A 21894-nucleotide genomic window follows, 5' to 3' on the forward strand; every position below is an offset into this window, starting at 1 on the left:
GAGACAGGCAGACAAGGTGAGGAGCCGACGAGCAAGTTCGGAAGAATGGAAGGGAACTCAGTTTCGGTCATGCTGAATGTGAAGTGCCTGCAGAGCACCAAGGAAGAGAAATCCAGCCAGAGGTGTAGGTCTGGTTGTCACACGTTGTGGAAAAGGGTGAGATTATCCAGGAACAGCAAGCTGGAGACAGCATCACTAAGAGGTGGGCAAGGAAGAAGGATCCACATGAAAGCTTGAGAGAGAACAGTCATCAGAGATGTGAAAGGCAAGAGAACAAAGGGCTTAAGATCCCAAAGAGGAGAAGATATCAAGAAAAATGCAATGACTGACAGTAACTAATACCTTTGGCTGGTCAGGTGAGATGATAATCCATTGCAGTGGGTAACAAAAGGGTCTCCAAAACTGGTGGCAAGGGCATGTCAGAGGAGGGTAATTGCAGGGATGGCCATAGAATCACCCCACTCTCACGTCCCCAGTATGGAGCTTGGCTGCTGCACCAGGCATGGTACCCAAAGGAATATAACATCTTGGCTGGAGCCTGTATCCTGGGAGATAAGCCAGGTCCTGGCACTTTAGAAAGAATGGCCCAGCAGGCATACTGGGAAAGACAAAGAAGCGTGGCTATAACACATTTGAAACTCAATCTTCCCTTTCTTTTTGCTTCACCCCTGTATATGTTTGGAACAGGCTAGACCTGTGACAGTTGAGTAAGGTTATGCATCAATACCTGGTCAAACAGGTACTGAAGGAGTGGGTTCTCTCCAACATCTAGGCCCACAGAGCCCAGAGCCAAGAATCTGGGGCTGCTTCCCCTGGCAGCTGAATACAAAGCCCTTCACAGTCTCTCCCACCTGAAAAAGAAACAAGCACAGAAGTCCATGCCAGGGAAAGTGGGAGAGAAAGGAGCAGACTGAGCCAGCAGGTGGAGAGCAGAAATGAAGGCAGAGGTTTCTGGAGGAAGGTTCTGTCTTCCCCAGATAAATATTTGCCTACCCTTATGTCCTTTTTTCAAGGCAAGGCCTAGGAGTGGTCAACTCCCCACCAAACCAAAATCCAAACTGATGGCACCTTCTTGCTTTTCCCCAAACCTGCACCTTCTATGCCATTTGCCACCTGGAGGGAAAACTTCTCACATCTTCAGTGGTACACATTCAGCAGCACACATGTGGGCATGTCTGGAAGGCTAAACCGCGTGGAGAATGGCGACCAGCTCGTTTCCAACTCTATTGACAACTCACTGAGGGCGAGTACGCACAGTTACACTGGGAGGCACTTGGGGAAGGAAGGGATTGACAATAAAGTTTAAGACCTGCACATACTCTTCCTTGCGCAAATGTCCTCATGCCCAGACTCCATTTACTTCAGGCACCCCCGTCAAGTTTGATAGATTAGGACCACCTCATCCATTTTCACACGGGTCACTGCGAATTAGAAGGCAAATGGGCTCTGCCTTGGGTTCTGTGCTCTCTCTATGCTCCCGGGGATCAGCTGAGAGCCTGAGGCGCTGGAGTGAATCATCGAGGAAAGCTGAGGCAGTCCTTCGGTGGGGCTCAGCAGAAAGGCCGGCTGTGTGACTAGATCACGTGGGGTACCCTCCTGAGGTAGGGGGATGGACCTGACAAGCTTGAGACTGGTTGCTAAAGCTAAAGCAGAGCTGGAAGAAGAAAGGGAGGTGGGCACAGGCTGGACAGCACTTCAATTAACCTCCCAGGGACTGCCACCAGCTCTGGCCCTGTGGACAAAGCCCTAGCGCCCTGCAGTGCTGGTGGCCCAAGCCCTTGGTTTGGTTTTCTTCAGTCCTGGAATGTGGAGCATTTTATTTTTAACCTTATAAACAGAAGAGTGAATGGCAGTGCTGACTGAAGATAACCGGGAATAAAGGCGGCCTGGGCAAAGCTGGGGGCAGAGCTTCCACCCCAGCACAGGAGCCGGGGCCCAGAGAGCCTGTGGGTTGGAGCCAGAGCCTCATGGCCGCTCAGCTTCCTGTCTGGGGACATCACCCAGATGCATCTCGCTCAGATCAGCCAATGATGACGCCTCAGACCAAGTGGGAAAAAATCTATTGGCTGATCCGGACCCCAGAACTCCGTTGCCTCAGGCGAGGGTTTTCAGGGGAGACTCGTGGTCTTCTGCTGCCTCTTGCCACTGCGGAAGTGCAGGGACTTCCCATGCCCCAGGCAAAGCCCTGACTCCCAGCCCTTTGTGAGATTTCTGTTGTGCCTGTTCAAATGGGCATTAAACTTACACTGCTGTTTATCCAAAAATCTCTTCTTACTAGGTTTGCACAACTATAAACCCTCTCTCTGCAGTCTGGCTTTGTCCCTCAGCTGTGAGCATCTAACTGGGGCAGCTTGACTACAGCCTTGCTTTGGATCAGGAGGAGGATGGCTATGATCACAGATTTCCTCTTACAGTGGGATCAGTGGCGTTCATAGAGCATTTTCCATATGGAAAGGTACATGCAACCTCACTCATTGAACAAATGGTGTTAAACCTCTAATAGGTGCCTGGTCCTGTGGTAGGTGCTGGGAGTCAATCGTGAACTGCACAGAGCCCCAGCTCTCACAGAGTTTATGGTGGACTTATACACAAGGACATCAGCAAAGGACAGTGTGGTATGTGCTATGACGGAGGATGCACAGGTACTAAAGGATCACATAGGAGGGAGAACAAAGCCAGACTGGGATAAGGGGGTGGTGTCAGGGAAGCCTCCCTGGTATAGGTGACATCTAAGCTGAGACCTGAAGGAAGAGTAGAGGTACCCAGGTGATGAAGGGAGGGAAGCAGATGAGTATAGCTGGAGCAGAAAGGGAGGACTTACAAGAAATGAGGTTGGAACACGGCTCAGGGGTGTGATAAGGGGGCCTTCCTCCCAAGGATAATGGAAAAGCCACTGAGGGCTTTAAGGGGGAGGGGGAATATAATCAAATTTCCACTTTAGAACATGCCTTCGTGCCGCTATGGGAATAGATCAAAGCAAGGAAAGGAAGGGTGTGTGGAAAGCATCCAGGAGCTTGCTACAGAGATCCAGGCAAAAGATGGGGGGACAGGAACTAGGAAAACACAGTGGGACCAGATAAAGGAAGATAAATTCAGGACAAAGGGGACAAACCCTTGCGATGTAGCATCATCAGGCCTCACTGTGGGGAAAGGAGAGAGGAGAGTCGGGACTTGTGACTTTGGTGACTTAATAGTAAGCAAAGTGAGGATCGTAGGAGAGAGACAGACTCATGGCAAGAGATGACATTCCGGAGGGGACCCTGAAGAGGCATCTGAGTGGAGATGTCCTGGAGGCAGTCAGATATATGGTTCCAAGTCAGGAGAGAGGTCTAGGGTGTAGGAAAAAGATTCTAACAAAAAAGGAAGTTGGTATAATATGTGTTTGATATACAGGCTTGCTTCCTTTATTCATTCAATAAGTACTCATCAGTTTCCCACTAGATACCTGGAGGCAAGAGTTGAACTAATGCACATTAATAGAGAACATTCCCTAATTGGGATCCTATCTACACCTCTGATGGGCTGTAATCATTTGTGTGGGCCTCGCCGATTGAGGCTCCTTAGAGAAGTGCTGTCATAACTGCTTGTTAGGGGAGATGAAGTCCTTGAGTTTAACTGTCTGTGGGAATTGCAGTCTTTCATTTTCTGCCAGGCCCAGGCTTAAAAGGCCACCACTTTGCTTTCCTTCAGCTAACAAGAGATTATCTTTCACAATAGAGCTACAAATGGGTCCCTAATTGATGAATGTGTGCCTCGCCATTCCCTTTATAGTGGCAGGAGCCCAGTTTGCTCTTAGCTGTGCCACTCGGGTCAGGCCTCACACACTGGACGTGTTCTACTGGATGTACGGCCAAAGGCCAGGGACTTAACACAGTCATTAAACATCTGTTTTGCCACCCGAGCCTGGGCAATACCTTGTTCTCTCTCTCCCCTCCCCCCAGGTCTCAGTTTCCTCAGTGGGAACGCTGGAAATGGTCAGCAATCAGGCTAATGGTGAACAGACAGGAATTGCGCCTTTTCTAGCAGCAGGGTTTGTGAGGAGCACAGAGAAGCCTGAGACGTTGGTCTGTCCCTCGGGAGGGCTGCAGTCTAGCCTGATGGGTACTCTCCGCTCCCCCATTTCTCTCACATTGGCAGGTACTCAGTGAGGCTTCAGTTTCATGCTCTAGATGCTGAGTTCTAGATCCCAGAGCTGAATGTGAGCTAGGAGAGGTATGCCAGGCTGTGGGTCACAGAGAACCCTATTCCTCCTGTGACTGGGTCACTTCACATGGGACTGGGGACCCCCGGGTAGGGCGTACTAGAGCGCCCTGTCTTCAGCTGTCTTTGTGGCTCTGGCTGGCTGACCTGAGAATGGTTGAATCGATGATTCAATGCTTCAATGACCTGAATCAAAGAGGCTGTTCTGCTCCAGCCTCTGCTGGCACTGACTTGATAATGTCACCAGTAAGTATCAGTTAGTATCTGCTCCCACTTTGGGACACCACTGGATAAGCCCAGATTATAAATAACAGTTGATTTTTCTTCAGCATTTACCTCGTGCCAAATATGTGGTTTACGTGAAATAACTCGTTTAATCCTCACAATATCTCAGAGGCATAAAGTGCTATTACCATGTCCTAGATGACGAAAGCAAGGCACAGATGATGACTGTATAACTTGTGCAGACCAGTAAGCAGCAGAGCTGAGATCTGAACCCAGGCGTACTGCCCCAGAGCCTGTGCATTTAACCTCCACACAAAACTGCCTTAGGCTGAGAAGTCAGTGGCCCACACGGTTTAGTGGGCCATACTGGAAGGTGCTGAGAAAGTTCTTGTGCCTCCTGCCCTCCAGAATAGCCCTTCAAATGAGCTGGTAATGGGCTCATAATTCTACCTCTAAAATAATTTCTCTGGCAGCAACAAAGCAAATCCCCTGGGAGGCTGAGGAGGTGGAAAATGGGGAAACTGGTCCAGACTGACAAGCTCCAATCAGCCATAGTCCCTTTCCAATGCATGGAAGTTACTCAGTTCCTTCCCAAATCTCCCAGCGGTGGGAGCTGGGGTGGGGCAAAGGCGGTGAGCAGCTTGAGGTTGGGAATGTGGAGACAAGTGGGGAGTAAGGCCTGAGTCTACAGCAGAACACATTCTAACTCTGAGAGCGCTCGAACTCTACTTACTAGTGCTATAATCTTGGTCAAGATAATTAAGCACTGCAGGGTTCCATTTCTCCAACTGCAAAATGGGAATAATCAGAGTTGTTCTGTAATGTTGCTGTATAAGCTAAGTAAGGCAATGCTTACAAAGCACTCAACACTGTGCCCACACATAATGAGGACACTAACATGTAGCTCTTGTATAATTATTGCTGCTGCTCAAGGAAAGAAGGCCTGATAAAGATGCTGGGAAGCCAGAGGGCAAGGTGGGTAGCTGAGGAGCAGCAGGAAAGGGACTTGAAGGGGACAGACCACCTTCATTGACTTTGTGACTATTCTGAGGCATACCATGCATTCATTCAGTCATTTGTCAGCCATTTTTCTATGCAGACCTACTATGTGTGGGCACTGTGTTGAGTGATGTTGAGGGTTGAATTAAGTCCTCAAAAAAGATGTGTCAAAGTCCTAACCCCTGTTACCTAAAGATATGACCTCACTTGGAAATAAGGTCTTTGCAGATGTAATTGAGTTAAGATGAGGTCATACTGGATAGGATGGTCTCTAATCCAACATGACTTGTGTCTTTATAGGAAGAAGAGATAGGACCCACACATAGGGGAGAAGGCCACGTGAAGACAGAGGCAGCGACTAGAGGGAGGTGTCGTAAGCCAAAGAACCCCGAGCACAGCTGGCAAACACTAGAAGCTAGGAAAGGGGCAAGGAGCAAATTCCTCCTAAAAACTTCCGGAAGGAACCAACCCTGCTGACACCTGGATTTCAGACTTCTGGCTTCCAAAACTGTGAGAAAATAGATTTCTGTTGTTTTAAGCCACCCAGCTTATGGTACTCTGTTACAGCAGTTCTAGAAAAAAGACTACAGGTGATAAGACGACAAAGATAAATTCAAAAAGCAAAGTTCGTGCCTTGCTATTCATTTCATCCTAAGAAAAAAGCTGGATGAGAGTCCAGGCTTATTACGGATGGCCTTGGGTCTAGTTTCCAGCGAGGTGCGTTTTGTTAGACAAGAGTTTTCTCCTGGTCCACCAGCTAGGACTACAGACATGGGTACATCTTAGATGAGTAGGTGGCATGGAATAAAGGTTGTCCTGGCCACAAATTATACCAGGTACCTGTCACCCACAGGGAATAGCGTGGAGGACAGTGAGCGTGAGATGGCAGGGTAGTGGTGGGGGCAGGAAAAGAAGACCTGGGGGAAAAGCTGGGAAAAAAACCTCTTCTAGGTTTCTTTCAAATCCACCATTCCTTATGTCTCCTATTAATTTATCCATATTTTGCATTTCTACTCTGGTCCTTCTGATGACTTCCCAGCTTGGTAGGCTGGAGAAAGCATGGGTCTTGGTGGCCAGAAAACCAGAGTTTGAGTCCCAGCTCCATCACTTACCAGCTGTGGGATGTTGGGCAACTAACACCAACTTTCTATGCTTTGGTTTCTTCATCTGCACAGTGGGGATAATATGTAACTCATAGTGGTATGTGTCTGTGCATGGTGTGCAGTGTGTAACGTGTGTGTATGTAGGTAATATGTGATGGCATGCATTGAACAAGATGATATGTACCAAAGCATTTTAAGTTTCTCAGGAAAAAGAGAGAGAGCTCATTATGCACAATTCCTAGATCTATGTGGAGAAACTGGTATTAGATATTACATATCCGGACACGCTAGAAAATTAGCACAAAAAATAAAATAATGAATCAGATAGGTGCTGCATTTAAAGGAGGTAGAAGTAGCATTGACTTAGGCGTACACAAGGCCTCGAGGCTGAAAAGCTCTGTGATATTGGGCAAGTTTTACGATATTTTAGTTGAAAAATGATTTCAGTTTCCATGCAGCTCTAAGATTCCATGACTTTATGAAAATGTGCACATCAAACTGTTTGCTTTTATCAAATTACACTTAAAAAGACATCTTAACTTACAGGTCACCCATTACAAATCTGAGGAAAGCTGTGATGCTTGAAGGAATTCTAATAACAAGTGAGACAGAAAAGCCATTTGATGTTTGAAATGCTCCATGGGCTGGCTAACGTTGGAGAGGCAAGTCTTCTCGAATACTCCTCTCCTGGCTATTCCCATTAGAGGGCTAGTACCAGAATACCATAGAAAGGGCTTGGAATCACTTGGAACAAAAACTAGTCCAGAGGGTAACACAGCCCTCATACAGGCCAAAATGCAAAGGCAACTGGCCAGGTTTCATCTCCGTTTAGAATAACATACACAAAGGTGACTCGGATTGTAAAAGAAGAGACTGAGCTCTGACTTAAGGAAGAATTTCCTGATTACTGAGATGCACAAGGAGTCTGGGCAGATCGCCTTCTCCCAAGCTTTTTACCCAGCGGCCAGCTGTGCGTCCTGGGTTGAGTGTGCTCTGCAGCAGAAGCATGGATGGAGTGACCTTTCGGGGGTCTCTTCTCGCCTGCGCTCTCCCTGTCCTTCCACTAGTCTGTTCACAACAGAACAACAATGCCTGCTTTTCATGCAACGCCATCCCGCTTCCAGTTACCTTGGCACTTCACACATTGTCGTGCTGCCCATTTTTTTCCTGTTGGCACAGCAGACTCCAAGGTATAAGTACTGTTTCTACAAATTTTTGCATGTTCCACACTGGTATGTGATAATCATTTCACAGCACAGTTAGCAAAGAGTTGGAAATGAGACCCACTCCTGAATTGGAGACAGGAGTGTTGTGTTTCACCCTATTGACAGCCAAAAGCCAATTTTGGGCTCTCTGAAAAGCCAAATTTCCCAGGAAAAAAGTATGGGTATCGTCTTCATTCTCCTGAGCTCACTTAGGGACTGAAATCAGTGTTTGCTGAGGCAAGGGACATGTGTGTGGACTATGGTTGATGGGTTATTTCAGCAGAGAAGCAAGGAAGTGGGAGAGGTCATCCAGTCTGCTACTTTTCGGCAGGACTCCCAAAAGCTAGAAGGATAAGAATCAAACACTACTGAGCACGCACCATGTCCTAAATCCTTTGCCTGAATTAATTCATTTAATCCTCACAACAACCTTGCATGGCCCAGAGAGGTTAAGTTACATTTAACATAACAACACATCTACTAAATTCAGAGCTGGATTTTTAAACCAGGCAAGCTGGTTCCAGAGCCCCCATGGTGAGTCAGCCCACCCCCCACCCCGCCCCACCCTGCACTCTTCAGAGACGCGGGTGCAGACCATTCTCAGAGCAGCAGGCCTGAGTCCTGCCTCCTCTTGCCCTCTTCCTCCCCAATCCCCTGACCCACTCGCTGAAAGGAACTGCCTAAGCAGAGGCATCCGTTAGCCAGAACCAGCAACACACACCAGGTCAGAAGTCAGCTCAGCTCTCCCCGTAACGCCTAGAGCAACGCTCAGCCCTGATCCCGCTGTCCTGTTGTAGGATTTTTCCCAACCCATAACCATTCTCTCTCCCCGGGTGAGCAAGGCAATAGAACTTTCAAAAAACAGTCTCCAAAATGCTAAAACTGTTTTCTCACCCCTGGGGGCTCTCCTTTGAGGTGCTAAAACCCCAATCAGGGGGTCACCACCATCAATAATGCATTAGGCTTTCTCCCAGAATCAGTAAAGCAAGGAGCTCACAAGGGGCCATTAAACCCCAGGGTTCCTAACTGGGCATTGTGATTAGTCCTTTTATCTTCCACTGGGAAGAACACCACATGAGAAGAGTCAGTAATTACTGAGTATTGAATGGGTACAAGAATAACCAAAATGTACCCATGCTTTGAGTTGCTACAGCACCTTGATTCCCACAACCTTTACTTACTTTGAGTTTTAAAGGTCCACAGTAACCTAAGTGCAGCAGAGGAATGGGAGCTAGGAAGCCCAATTTTCCGAAAGCCGTGAGTGGCTAAAACCTAGAAGGCTCATGAGCTGGTTCACAATTACATGAATCAATTCAGTCAACACCTATTAACATTCATTATTTACTGTGTGTCAGGCACTGTGTTAAGAACAAAAATGTTCATTACCTAACTGGAGAAATGGACAACAAAAAGCCAATTATCTTTAACAAGAAAAGTGAGTCAGGGGTTAAGAACACGTATGAGGGAGAAGGAACACTCACGCTACATGGGGGTGGAAGACAAATGACAGATCTGGGAAGGCAGCCCAGAGGAAGTGACCTTTGAGTTGGGTCTTGCAGGCTGAGGAAGATTTTTTTTTTTTTTTCCAGAGAGAAGAAGTGGGTAAAGGGCAGCCCAGGCCTTGCACACTCTGCTAAGGGAACTGGGCTCTACCTTGTATTCTAATGCAATAGGGCAACATGGTAAGCTTTCAAAGAGACGTCTGTCCATGAGCAGATGTCTGTTTCTGAAAGCCCATCAAGCAGTGACAATGAGGCTGGATTAGGGAAGAGGACCTGCAATGAGAGGCCTGCGTGAGGGCAGAGGTGAGGCCGACCTGCCTCAGACACTTTGAGGGCACTGAAAAGGAGGGTGGGACTGAAGCCTTTGAGGAGCAGAGGCCTATCTGAGGGAGCCTGAGAAAGCAGAAATGGAACTGACATCGCTATGTATTTACCACGTGCTGTCCCCGCATTTCCTTACATCCCATCCTACTCTAAACCATAAGGGGACTCAGCTCAAGTTAACACATAAAGGCACTGAGGTCAAAGTGGTTAAAGAGTGCACTCAGGACCCCCCAGTGCCAATGGTGTCCACCAACCTGTGCCCCCCATGTCCACACTGCCTCAGCTCTGGACTTTACGTGTCCCGAGAGGTTCAGCTCACAATATAAGCAGTCTTACTCATTTTCTCCCTGCCTAAGGATTAGAATACCTTTCCCCATCTTTACCTTTTCAAGAACACCTTCTTTCCATCATCGTTGCCTACCCCCAACATTTTATCTCTCCCTTCCAAAGTAATGTCCTCTTCCCCACTCCTCACCTACTCTGATTCACATGTGGCATCTTTTTAAAATTACAAATGTAGGGCACAGGGCAAAGAATCGGAAGTGGGATCAAGCTGTGCTCCAAGGCTTTTGAAGCTGACCAGGTGACTTTCAGACAGGATAGACTTCTCAGCCTCAGTGTCCTCACCTGGAGAATGGGGATAACAAATGAATACTAACCTATGCTTATCTCACAGGACTATTGTGAGGATTAAAGGAGATACAAGCACTTGCAACACCAACAAAAGGCAAGAAAAGGTGCCACAGGACTATTTGCATTATCAGGCACCACTGTCCACCAGACCGTGAGTCCCTGGAGAGCAGGGGGCCTGGTGGTCTTCACCTTTGGGTGGGTGCGTGGGGTACCTAATGATTCCTGGTATAGAGGCCGTGTTTGGTAAAGACGTGCTCAATTAAGAACTAGAACTACTACCACTACGCGTGCGCACGTACACACACACACACACACACACACACACACACACACACACACACCCCACAGAGGCGTCCTTGCCTCTCCCACCATACATGCAGGCAAACCCACAATTCCTCACTTTTGGAAGTACTGCTCTAGTCCTGACTTACTCCAAAAACAGCCAGTTCCTGGAGAAAAATCAAGTGATTGTCACGCTGCCTGAATGCCTCCATCGGGCACATGTGAACAAGTCTGAATTCCTCCCCTTGTCAGGGAAGTTGCTAAGAACTGAACCCCCAGACTCACTCTCCTCCAAAGAGCCCCCACTGGGTCTGCTCCACCCACCGCCGCGGTGTGCAACGTGTTTTTTTTTTTTTTCCTTTTTGCTCGCAGGAGCTCAGCGCCTCTACTGCTGTTTTCATTGATGCCTTGAGCCGAGCTGGCATGTGCAACTGCTGAGAAGGGGGAGCGCGCAGCCGCGGGGGAAGCAAGTAAAAATAGCCTGCCGCGCGTCGCTCTGCCTGCTGGACGCCTTTAACCCTGGCCGAGGTGGGGAGCTTAGCAGCCTGCACCCCGCGGAACTCAGCAGGGGTCTGCACCCAGACCCCGTGCAACGGGCGGGGGGCAGGGGCTAGAGACCCGAAAAAACTTTTTTTTTTTTTTTAGAAACCGAGCGGCGAGGTGGGGGGCTGCGGAGGGGAAGCTGTTTCTGGCTTCCAGCGCTCCAGCCACCTGACTGCAGGGACTGTTTGTTACGTGCCCGCTAGTTCAACACTTTACAGAAGTGCAACCTTGACTTTGAGCTATTTTTAGAAGCCTCTTCCGCTGGTGGGCGATCAGAGAGAGGAGGGCGAGCAGGGTGGTAAGCCTAGCTCTCCGCTGTGAGGCGAGGCGCCTTGCACTACACATCGTTCTGAATGTCTACTCTCTGGTGGAGGGTGGGGAAGAGCAAGTGACCGGGGAACGTTCGCTAGCGTTGCCCTAACTCAGAGACCGCATTAGCTACTGAATACCTGACTGTTTCCAAGCCCCAGAGCCTGTTTGTTTGGAAATCGACAGTTGCCAGATGCATGCTGCTTCTAGCCTCTCAGAGAATGGAGTTTTTTAAAGCTTTGCTGCCTACGCTGTGGGGTAGGGGTTAGCTGCAGTTCATACCTCGAGGGAAGAAGATCTCAAAGGGTCTCCGCACCTTTCTGCGTTCCAGCAAGACAGAGGGACAATTCCCGCGACACACCTCCATCCCTGCCCCACGATGCATATGGGTAACCATATGTGAAATGTACGGCAGCCCCACCAGACACCTGGCTATTAATAGAGCCCGGGAGTTTGCGCTCTGCTTTTCTCCTGCCACCGAGTAAGGGATGATCTTCACACACTTACCCCACTCCGCCCCCACTTCGGCTCACCGTTCCTCCTGGAAGGTAAGGGGACTGCCCACGCTGATCCCCTTCGTAACTACAGGTGCCCAGAACCTACGGACTAGTCCAGTTGTAATGACAGCAGAGTCAGTGCCAGGCCAGAGAACACAGCCTTCAGTATTGGGACCCAAAAACCCAGCAGGGCTCTTTGCGGCTCAGGGCCAACTCGAGAGTAGAGAAAGGGCAGCTATTGGGCTGCCGAAGGCGCGCGGGGCGGGGAGGGGGGGTGCAGAGCGCAATTTGAGGAGCCAGAGCGACATTCAAAAGCTGCTGCGGGACGAGTGGCTGCAGACCCATTTATCGTTGCAGCCCGCGGCGCGCAGCCCCCACCGCCGGCGCGGGCTCGGCTGCGGCAGGAGCGGACGCTGTCCCTGGTTCTGAAGGTGGCCGCATCCAGCGCTCCCTCCCCGGGTTTAGCGTCCCAGAGGCAGCTCTGTCATTAGAGGATTGTAGACCTCTCCCCGCCCCGGATCTGGGCGGGAGGGTCTGTTGGTGGTACCCAAGTCCTACCGCCGGCTTAGCTTGGCCACCCCCCATCCCCCCAACGGCCAGGAGCTCTCCGCGGTGCTGCGGGGACCCAGAGCTCAGGGACTCAAGCTTGAAGGGTAAATCTGGGGCAGCGGCTGGAGATAGTCAAGGGACTGCAGGGAGCAGACCTGGACCCAGGATCACCCATCCCAGCTCTGCACAAAGCCGGGACTCTGGAGCCCTAACGGAGCCCAGAGGAGAGGGCAAGGGAGCGAAGCTGCCCAGGAATTGGGACTTGGGGAAAAGAGAAGCGAGCAGCGGGTGGTAGGAGAGGAAATGGGGTGAGAGAGACTCTTTTTGCATTTTCAAGAGGGAGGGGACCTGAGACATGCACTGTCTTCCCCCCACCCCAACACACACACACACACACACACACACACGCACACGGCCGGCAGAAGCAAACGGGATGGAGCGGGGGAAAGTTTGGCACTAGGTGCTGAGCGGCGGCGGCGGCAGCCACAGCGGCGGCGGGGCGGTGGTCGGGGTGGGCTGCCGGGGTCGCCGAGAGCCCCGGCCCTCTCGCCTCCTTACCTCGGTGTTCTCGGCAGCGTTCTCCGCCATTTTCCTCCTTAGGAGCAGGCAGCGGGAGGAGTGTTTCATGCCCATAAGAGCCAGCAAGGGTTTGGTGGTACAGAGATAGTAGAGAAAGAGAGAGCTGGTGTAGCTTTAAAAGAGAGAGAGAAAGAGAGAGAATGGGAGGAAGAAAAAAAAAAAAAAGCCAACCCAACCCCTCTGCCGGAGCGTCAGCAGATACAATCAACCCCGGCTGAGTCTTTCCTGCAGTCTCCACTTTGTTTTATTTTCCTCCCTTCTCATCTGCTCCGGATTCCTTCACACAGTTTCAAGTTCTTCTCGCGCACCCGACCCCTCCCCGCCCCTCTCCACCCGCGCGGCGGGCTGAGCTAGAGGGAGGCAGCCCGGAAGGCTCCGCGGCGGCGGCGGCGGCTCTCTCCCCGCTGCTCGCAAAGTCCGGCGGGCCGGAGGCAGCCACCAACTCCTCTCAACTTCTGCGGATCCGCTGGGCGAAGCAACACGCTTCCTGCACGTCTCTCTTAGGGGCTGAGCCGGGTGAGTGGGGGCGGGGTAGGAGGTTCGGTGGAGCATGCGGCGGCTGGGCGCAGACCGAGGGCCCCCACCGCCCCCGGGCCCGCCCCCTCCACGCCGCTGCAAGGGTCTCTTGGCCGCCTCCACTCCCCGGCGCTGCGGACGACTTGCGCGGGGGCAAAGGTTGCGCGGACGCTGCAGGCCCACGAGGGAGGCTCCGAGGAAGCAAGCTCCGGAGCTGGGCTCTTGCAGGTTCTTAGACCCGAGTGTGCATCCTCCCACCCAGGACAAGCTCTGGGCAAGATTGGGCCCCCTTTACTTCTCTCCCGCCCCACCCCCAACTCTCCCGCTTCTCTGCCAATTCCTGGATCCTTCCTTGGTGAATTAAGGTTTAGAGTTTGGGGAGTGAAGGGATAGGTGTCTGGATGAGGGAGGGTCCTTAACTCCTTCAACTCTAGGACTGAGTGTGAATCACAGTCTCTCCTTTTCTCACACACTCCTCATCCGCGGCGCGTGGGGCTGCAAGCCTCTCCCAGGCTGAGAGGCCGGGGCGAAGGTTCAGCCAGCGGCGGCTTGGTAACGAGGGTGGGAGAAAGTCAATTGGATGAGTCTGCAGTCGAGTTCCCCTTATCCTAGTTTTCCCTGGCAGACCCCTGCAGACACATTTCTCCCTCCTCGCTCCTCCCCCATCGTCACCAGATTTTGAAGTCCCTTTTATGGAGAGAGGGAGGATGTCACGTACCCATTAGGATTTTCTTGATCCTTTTTTAAGAGAGTTTGGGCGGCAGCAGGGGGTGTGAATTTTTATACAATGCATTCTTGTCTTCTCTTTGAGAGCTTCCCCCCCCCTTACTGGCCATCTGTCAAGCTGGTGGGAGATAGAACAAGGGGGAGGGGAGCCCCACTCTGTCTCTCCCATTACAACAGGCCACTCAAACCGAATCCTTCAAAGGCAGATGCACTTTCAAGCTTTCAGCCCACAAGTCAAGGACAGGGACGGAAAAGATGCTCCCTGAGCCTCCTGGCTCTCTTCACTTCATCCCTGTACTTACAGGAATAGACCCGTCCTGCAGGCACTCTGTATTTGTTGTTTTAACCTCACCTCTGAGAGCAGGAAGTGTGATCCTGATTGTCCTCAGCCCACCCCAGAGTCCACTGAAGAAAAAGGCCAGAATCCAAGGATGCCTCCATCAACTGGTCCTAGGGGGAAGAGAGGACACATTGCAGTAAGTGGAGGAGGGAGAGGACAGAAGGGGATGGAGAGTAAGAAGAGTGAAAAGAGAAAGGGCAACAGGCTGGAGTTAATGGGAGTGTGTGTGTGTGTGTGTGTGTGTGTGTGTGTGTGTGTGTGTATTCAAACCCATTCAACCCAGAGCCAGCCTGGGGTTGTGTGTTAGGAAGGAGCACCTTTAAATGAGAGAATGGCCTTAACCTCCTTAACCTTTTCCTTTCTCAGATCACAGACCTGGATCAGTGTCGGGGGTGAGTGAGCAGTCTTTGACAATGCCTGGTTATTCTCCTTCCCTTTCGCATCCTGCCAACATGCAGAAAGTGGTAGGGGGATAAATGAGGTGAATCTAAAGAATGACTTTACCCTCTTGAACACTGTTTTCTCTAATCAACTTTCTCAGAGACAAAAGTTCCTGACACATCTGATCCCCTACCAAGAAAGTCTCAGTACTTGTACAAGCAAAGAAAATCAAAAAGGAAAGTATTTTCGCAGCTCTTTAGTCCAGTCCTCTCCTTTTATAAATAAGGACCCTGAAATCAGAGCTAGGAGGGCATTTGTCTGTGATCCCTCAGCTAGCCTCCTGACGTTCAGTCCAACCTTCTCCTCTGACCCCACCCCACACCACTTCTCCCTGAGCCATGCCTCCGTTCTGTGACTAACCAGGGAGGAGGGGAACTGAGACAAGCTCCCACCGAAATAGGCTGCTGCCTGTGCGTGATTATGTTGCTATGAGAACCTCAGTGGGTGTGTTTCCTCAGTTCTCTGTTGAAATCTTTCGCTTGGCTTGGCTTCTCCCCAAGCACAGACACGGCTCCCCTTGGAATGGGGAGTGGAGGGCTGAGATGGAGAGCTGTATTCTCATGGAAAGAGTGTTCTATTCCAACCCATTCAACCCAGAGCCAGCCTGGGGCTGTAAATGAGGAGTCTAGGTCACCAGGTTGTTCTATAATGGCTGAAGGGCATGAGTGAGCTGTCTTGAAAGTGGGTACCCCAATTCTCTGTTGGCCATTTTGGAGCAGAGCGTACTTGTCCCTGCTATGCTCCCATTTAATTATAAATTCACAAGCAAAATAATTGTTAGCTTAAGACACTAAGTTTTGTGGTGACTCACTGTTACACAGCAAAAGATTACCTGAATACCCATTTCCTAGGGTTTTCAAAATGTGTGATGCATAAAAAATGCCTAGCATATAGTAGGCATTTTATAGTATTATTTTCTCACCCTCCACACCATTCCCAGGAATTCGGTCTTCTTCAATTTTCTTACATAAGTATATTAGCATAGCCTTTTATAAGGTTAATTAATTGTGTTATTCTACGAAGAACTTCCTGGGCATCTCTTATATGCCTAGCTCATCAGTAGGCACAGTGGTTGGCAAAAGGCAACAAAGACATGGAACTGAATATTGGGGAGCCCTTAATTTAGTCACCTTGAATGCCTTGAAATGTACAGAATGTTTGTAGAAGAGCTTTGGAAGGGATTTTGATGAGAGGCAAGGAGAAATACGAGATGACAAGAGGTAAAGGGAACTCACCAGGACATGAGTTAATGGGCAGTCTGGGACAAGAGGTCCTACTAAGTAAAGAAGTCCTAATAACACATTTTGCTATATCACTTTTCTTACACTAGGTCTTCAATGCAACGCTATTGAATAGCACATGTGAAGTGTTTAGAACAATGCCTGGCTTGTAGAGAGCACATTGTGTTCATGTTTGCTAGGTCCTGTCCTAGGTTCTGAGTTTAACTTACAGAGCACTTATTACGTGCCAGAGACTTTCCTAGACTTAATGTGTTCTTATGCAGTTCTTTCAACAATCTTTTCAGTAGGTATTAGTATTATCTCCACATAACAGATGAGGACACAGAACACAGAGAATTACCCAAGTGGTAAAGTCAGGATTCGAATCTAAGATGCCTTATTCGATAGCATGACCTTCAAGAGTTTAACCAGTTTCTGGGAACAAGGCAGTTGTTCTTAACCTTGGCTGCAGAACAGAATCATCTAGGGAACTTGAAAAATACCAGCGCTTTTGTTCCACCCCCAAAGAGTATGATTTTATGAGGTCTGGGCATCAGGATTTTTTTCTTTTTTTTTTTAGGTCCCTGGGTGATCCTAATGGGCATTGATGGTTGATAATTGGATAAGGATATTTGGAGGAGACGAAAAGACCAGCAGAGAAAGGAGGTCCTTAAGTTATAGAAAGGGCCCCCAAAACCTACAAGGACACCCACATTATAGAAAAGTCCATTTCAAACACAAAGGTTCTTCAAAGCCGCAAGGTTCTTGGGAGAAGTTGAGCTGATGGTTGACTCAGCATGCAAAGATTGGAAGGAGTCTCTCAGGGAAGTTTCCAGCTTTATGAGATGCCACAGTGAAAGTGAATTTCCTGTCACTAGAAGGGTTCAGTTAGACTAATTATTGGGCATAGCTACTCCTGCAAACCCTAGAAGGCTGAGCAAGGCCCATAAGGTCCCACCTGCCCCACACTATGACCACTTAATTGTCTCCTTTCCTCTGTGAGCCCTCCAGAAGGTGGAAGACTACATGTAGTAGCTCAACTTCAGGAATCAATCAACACTTCCTTTGCTGCCTCCCAAAACCCAGGGCCCAGAGTATCAGGATACAGTTTCTCTAACCTGTAGACCATACTGTCTAGGAAAGCCAGGCTCTGGCTTGTTCAAGTGTGGTCTCTGCAGTAACAGGAGATGTGTAAGACATGTCATGTGGCTTCCCTCTCCTCCGCTAGGGGAACCTCACATGTGGCCAGGACTCACATATGGCTAAGACACGCTGCAGTGAATCCGTGGCTCCTCAAGAATCAGGCCACAGCCATTATCCATCACCACCTCCCGGCAGCTAACCCAGCCGTGTTTGTCATGTTTTCTGGGCCAGATGGGAGTCAGGCCCAGGCTGCAGCAGTCAGCTACCTGGCTGAGCCTCCAAGGAGCCCCACACCTGGGCAGTTCTCCTGCATAAAAGGCTCTACAGTCTTAATTCTCACTAACCCAAGACCCAGCTATTTCTTAAACTACGTTCCAAAGAACTTGCAAAGTGCCACCAGTGCCTGCCAAGTAATTTTTTTCTTTTTGGTCATTAAAACCAGAATGTTATTTCTTCCTTGCTCTGATAATATATGATTAAGTCAATTCAATGTGGTTTTGTGCTGGATATGATACTGTTTGGTTTGATTATTTATTCTAACAATATTTGGGAGACATTGTTCTTAGTAATTCTGCATTAATAACTTAATCCTTGGTATTTTATGCCCTTAAAAGCTGAATATGAAGGCTATTATTACCTACTTTTTTCTCAGAGTGAGAAGGACCCAAAAGACATGTGATAGTTTCTCAGTGACCTATGATGTAACCCAAATTTCTCTGGAGAAGGGGAAAGGGATACAGTAGCAGAGCCCTAAAGATACTAAAATATGTATTTTTAAATGCTGTCACAACAGAAATTAGCTGTTTCTTCTTGGTGGAGATTGTACATTTCACTCCTTTCCAAATCTTTCATTAAAGGATTACCGTTTTTTCTGGACAATCTCTCCTGAATCCCTCAAAGCCAGCTAGAAATCAATTTAATCTAGCCAGTGCAACAACTCAATACACATTTTCTTCCAATAGCCTATATATGAGCCACTACTATGAACCAAACACTGTGCTAGGCATTTTGGGTTAAAAGATGAAAAGTCATATCTCTACCCTAATGACATACCTTCCAGGAAGAGTTGGTTATAGGTTCAGGTACTGTCAGGGGTCATGTGGATTGGTTCTTATAGGTTAAATATAGCTATGTAATCAGTGGTCTGTAGTCAGGTAGGCCCTGCAAAAAGTACCTATTGATATGAACAGAGAAACCTTGGAGGCTATAGGGCCTGGGCCAGAAGTAAAATAGCCTCCAATCGAAGAAGGCTGGGGACACATTGTTTTATCAAAAATGTGCAACTCCAACATTTTATAGATAAGAACTTTTGCCACCTCGCCCCACCCCCCACCCCCCCAAGGGGATTACATACTGGTGTCACATACTGATCATACTGATCACAAATTGTGATCTGCCCTAGTGCAGGGCTGACTTCTGGTGATTCAGGGGTAGCCCTGCCTAAAAATACACAATGAGCAAAGGAGGCTAAACAAAGCTGTGTTTGATTTCATCTGTTTCCTTTCCGGACAGTTTAATCACCCTGATCTCTTTCTTCTCTTCCCAGAGGGGTGTTACTTTTTTTTTTTTTTTTAAGCTTTGTTAGATTTTTTTTTTAACTTAAAACTGTACACCTCTAGGGCAATATTAACATTTTGCTCTGTTTCCTCCATTTTTGGCTCATGCAAATGTATATATACGTATAAGTATCCACTATTGGCATATGTTGTTTGTAAGAATCATATTGCATACCGTACTCAGCATCCTTCTTTGTTCATTAAACAGTGTATTATAGACTTATTTTCATGTTATTACATATAAATCCAAGTTATTTTTTAAAAGCTATAGCATGTCTTACTGATAAAACATACCTTTTAAAACCAGCACCCTACTGATGGGCTTTCAGGTTGTTCCTAGTTTCCTGTCATGCAAAGCAATATCGCAATAAATGTTCTTTTACATATACCCTTATGAACAGGAGCTTTTATTTCCACATGGTAGTTTCCCCAAAGTGGAATCATTTTAATATATATTGCCACATCCTTAACAAAATTTGATTTCTCAGATTGTAACTCGAACCTTTGGAAGGCACAAATCCAGCATTCCTTCCCCTTCCCTCTTCTAATGTCAAGTGCAAAAACATCTACTGCATTCAGAGCCCTGGATCAGGCACTTGAGGAGGAAGATCTATGAAATAAAAGGCACAATCCTTGTTGTAAAGATATTTCTACACCAAGAGTTTGACAATGCCTGGGAAAGTTTTCGTGCAGATGCTGACATGAGCTATTTCTCCCTGGAGGGAAACCAGATTGCTCCCAAGTGCTGGGCATCAGGGCATGCATTTGATGTTACCAAGAGGTTCTGTGATCTGAAACACAATAAGGATTTAAAAAATTTGCATCAATTACCACTTATTCACATGGAACAGCCACAAAGAATACTCAGGCCTTTGGGGCCACCCTCAGTTCCCTTTTCTTCCAGGAGACTGTGCCTGGATTGATGGCAGTATCCACTGCTCCTTGTACATAATGCCTTATAGAAACCCTACCACCTGGAAAAACATACTCTCCACTTCCCAGAAGAGTATTTTTGGCTCCCTTTTAAAACAATATTTGCTGTATTCAGACTTCCCCACCCATTATCCCTTAACCCAGAGAAACCTTACCATTTAAAACCTTCATTTGATGGCTATCATCAATAAATTAAAAAAAAAACAACAAACAAACCAGCAAGCCCTGGCAAGGATGTGGAGAAAAGGGAACCTTCGTACACTGTTGGTGGGACTGCAAATTCGTGCAGCCACTATGGAAAACAATATGGAGGTTCCTCAAAAAAAATTGAAAATAGAACTACATTATGGCCCAACAATTCCACTTCTGGCTATTTATCTGAAGAAATCCAAAATATTAATTTGAAAAGATATATGCACCCCTATGTTCACTGCAGCACTATTTACTATAGCCAAGATATGGAAGCAACACAAATGCCCATTGATAGACGACTGGATAAAGAAGAAGTGGTACATATATACAATGTAACATTACTCAACCATAAAAAAGAATGAAATCTTACCATTTGTGACAACATGGATGGACCTAGAGGGTATTAGGCTAAATTAAATAAGTCAGACAGAGAGAGACAAATATCTTATGATCTCACTTATATGTGGAATCTAACAAAACAAACAAACAATAAATAAAACCTCCCATTTGAATCTATCAGAAGATGCTTCAAAGTGTGAGAGAGGCCAGGGTGGACAGAGGTGACAGGGAGACACTTGGCAGTAAGTTAACCTCTCCACTGTGGGAAAATGGCTTAATGGTCATCTCTCTTAAACAGAGGTAACCCCTCTGTTGAATAAAATGAGCCAATGTAGATGACCCACCTAGCACAGTTTGGGGGAAATAGTGTTCTAATAAAAGTGAGTCTCCGTCCCAACAGCTCTTTGTAGAAGGCCGTGTCTACCCACGTGAGAGAGAGGCCTCGTGTGATGTGGAGAAAGAACCTCACTGCAGGGGTCAGTGAACATGTACCCTAGTCCTAGATCTGTCATTAAACAGCAAGAGGCCTTGAAAAGTCACGTTACCCCTCTGAGCCCAGTATGTCTTCTTTAAAAGAAAGTTTGCATGAGATAAGCCTGATATGAATTATTATTCTAATCACAATAAAGGCTGGTTACATGCATCTCACACCAAAAGTCAACTCTGATGGTCAAAACGAAGGCTGAAGAGTAGAACGTCTTTTCCTCCCACGTGTAAGAGTGATTAAATGGAAAGTTACAGGTCAGAGATTCACAAAGGAGGCCTATTATAGGTAACGTTGATTATAACTTTCACTCCAGCACTGGGCTATGATTAAGGCTTTCCTGAGGCCAAAAGGAGTTTCATTTTTTAAAGAGTCCTGTTTGACTCTGGTAACCTCAGACAGTAACCAAGCAGCCATTGTAAATAGTCGTCATTCGATTTTCCCAGGGCTTGTCAGGGGCAGAGCTCCAGGGGAGGAACCAGTGCATTTCTGGATAACATAGGATATGTGGCTGTAGTCAGCATAACCCCATCAGCCAGCTCTCAGTGACCCATGTCAATGCATGAATCATGCAAATCAGCAGATTATCCCCAAATCACTTCCCTTTGGCTCCATTTATGTACCCAGATACATGCAAATAGAATTTCTACCTGTCTGATGATTCTTGGCCTCAAAACATCTTCAAATTAGTGTGTTGTCCCACAGTACACGGGCCACGCATGCGGCCTGGGAAGCAGCCAGCTGGGTGGCCGGAGAAGCCAGCCTCAGTCCTCCTCTTACCAGGAGCAGCCCACTCCGTGGCTGCTTCACCTGTGGGAAAGCAACACTTAATTATCACCCCAGCACACCTCTCAGGGGCGGGGATTGTTCAAGTTATTCCACAGGAAAAACTACGTAAAGGTTAGGTGACGTTTTAAAATCACACAGCAAGAGAAGAGTGGCTTTGATTTCTTGGACCACCCAGGTATCCATTTAATTAAAATGTACCTGTGGCTTGCAGAGGTCATGGCTTTCCTCTCCTGGGATGGAAATACTGCTGGCAAAGCTAAGAGCT

The 21894-nt window shown here is 48.1% G+C and overlaps 1 protein-coding gene and 1 long non-coding RNA gene across 13 annotated transcripts in view; one reads left to right on the top strand and one right to left on the bottom strand.

Annotated features, from left to right (window-relative positions):
* The window catches only part of PRMT8 (protein arginine methyltransferase 8), a 91430-nt gene extending 76775 nt beyond the window's left edge, over positions 1-14655 (bottom strand). For 2 of the 11 annotated variants that reach the window (XR_016022631.1, XM_088801381.1), the window contains exons 1-2: positions 14545-14655; positions 12930-13062 (exon numbers count right to left, since the gene is read on the bottom strand). Coding sequence is in view for 3 of the 11 variants with exons in the window: in XM_088801381.1 (XP_088657507.1) it covers positions 12930-13062; positions 14545-14633 (222 nt within the window). In the remaining 8 variants the exon portion in view is untranslated. Of the gene's footprint in view, positions 1-11607; positions 11717-11832; positions 11993-12929; positions 13063-14544 lie in introns of those variants that run through there. The other 9 variants (XR_016022635.1, XR_016022636.1, XR_016022633.1 and 6 more) reach the window with 8 other exon arrangements.
* LOC109461013 (uncharacterized) lies at positions 12191-19278 on the top strand. 2 transcript variants are annotated; one of them, XR_012493820.2, is made up of 5 exons: positions 12191-12475; positions 13238-13466; positions 14497-14668; positions 14899-14924; positions 16774-19278. It is a non-coding gene; the product is annotated as an uncharacterized LOC109461013 (long non-coding RNA). The 2 variants fall into 2 exon arrangements; XR_016022641.1 differs by lacking the exon at positions 12191-12475 and having other exon boundaries at positions 13338-13466; positions 14370-14668.
* Positions 19279-21894: the final 2616 nt, after the last annotated feature.

Source organism: Rhinolophus sinicus, chromosome 1, assembly GCF_057876585.1.
Source record: "Rhinolophus sinicus isolate RSI-liver-muscle chromosome 1, RSI-T2T, whole genome shotgun sequence".
NCBI lineage: Eukaryota > Metazoa > Chordata > Mammalia > Chiroptera > Rhinolophidae > Rhinolophus > Rhinolophus sinicus.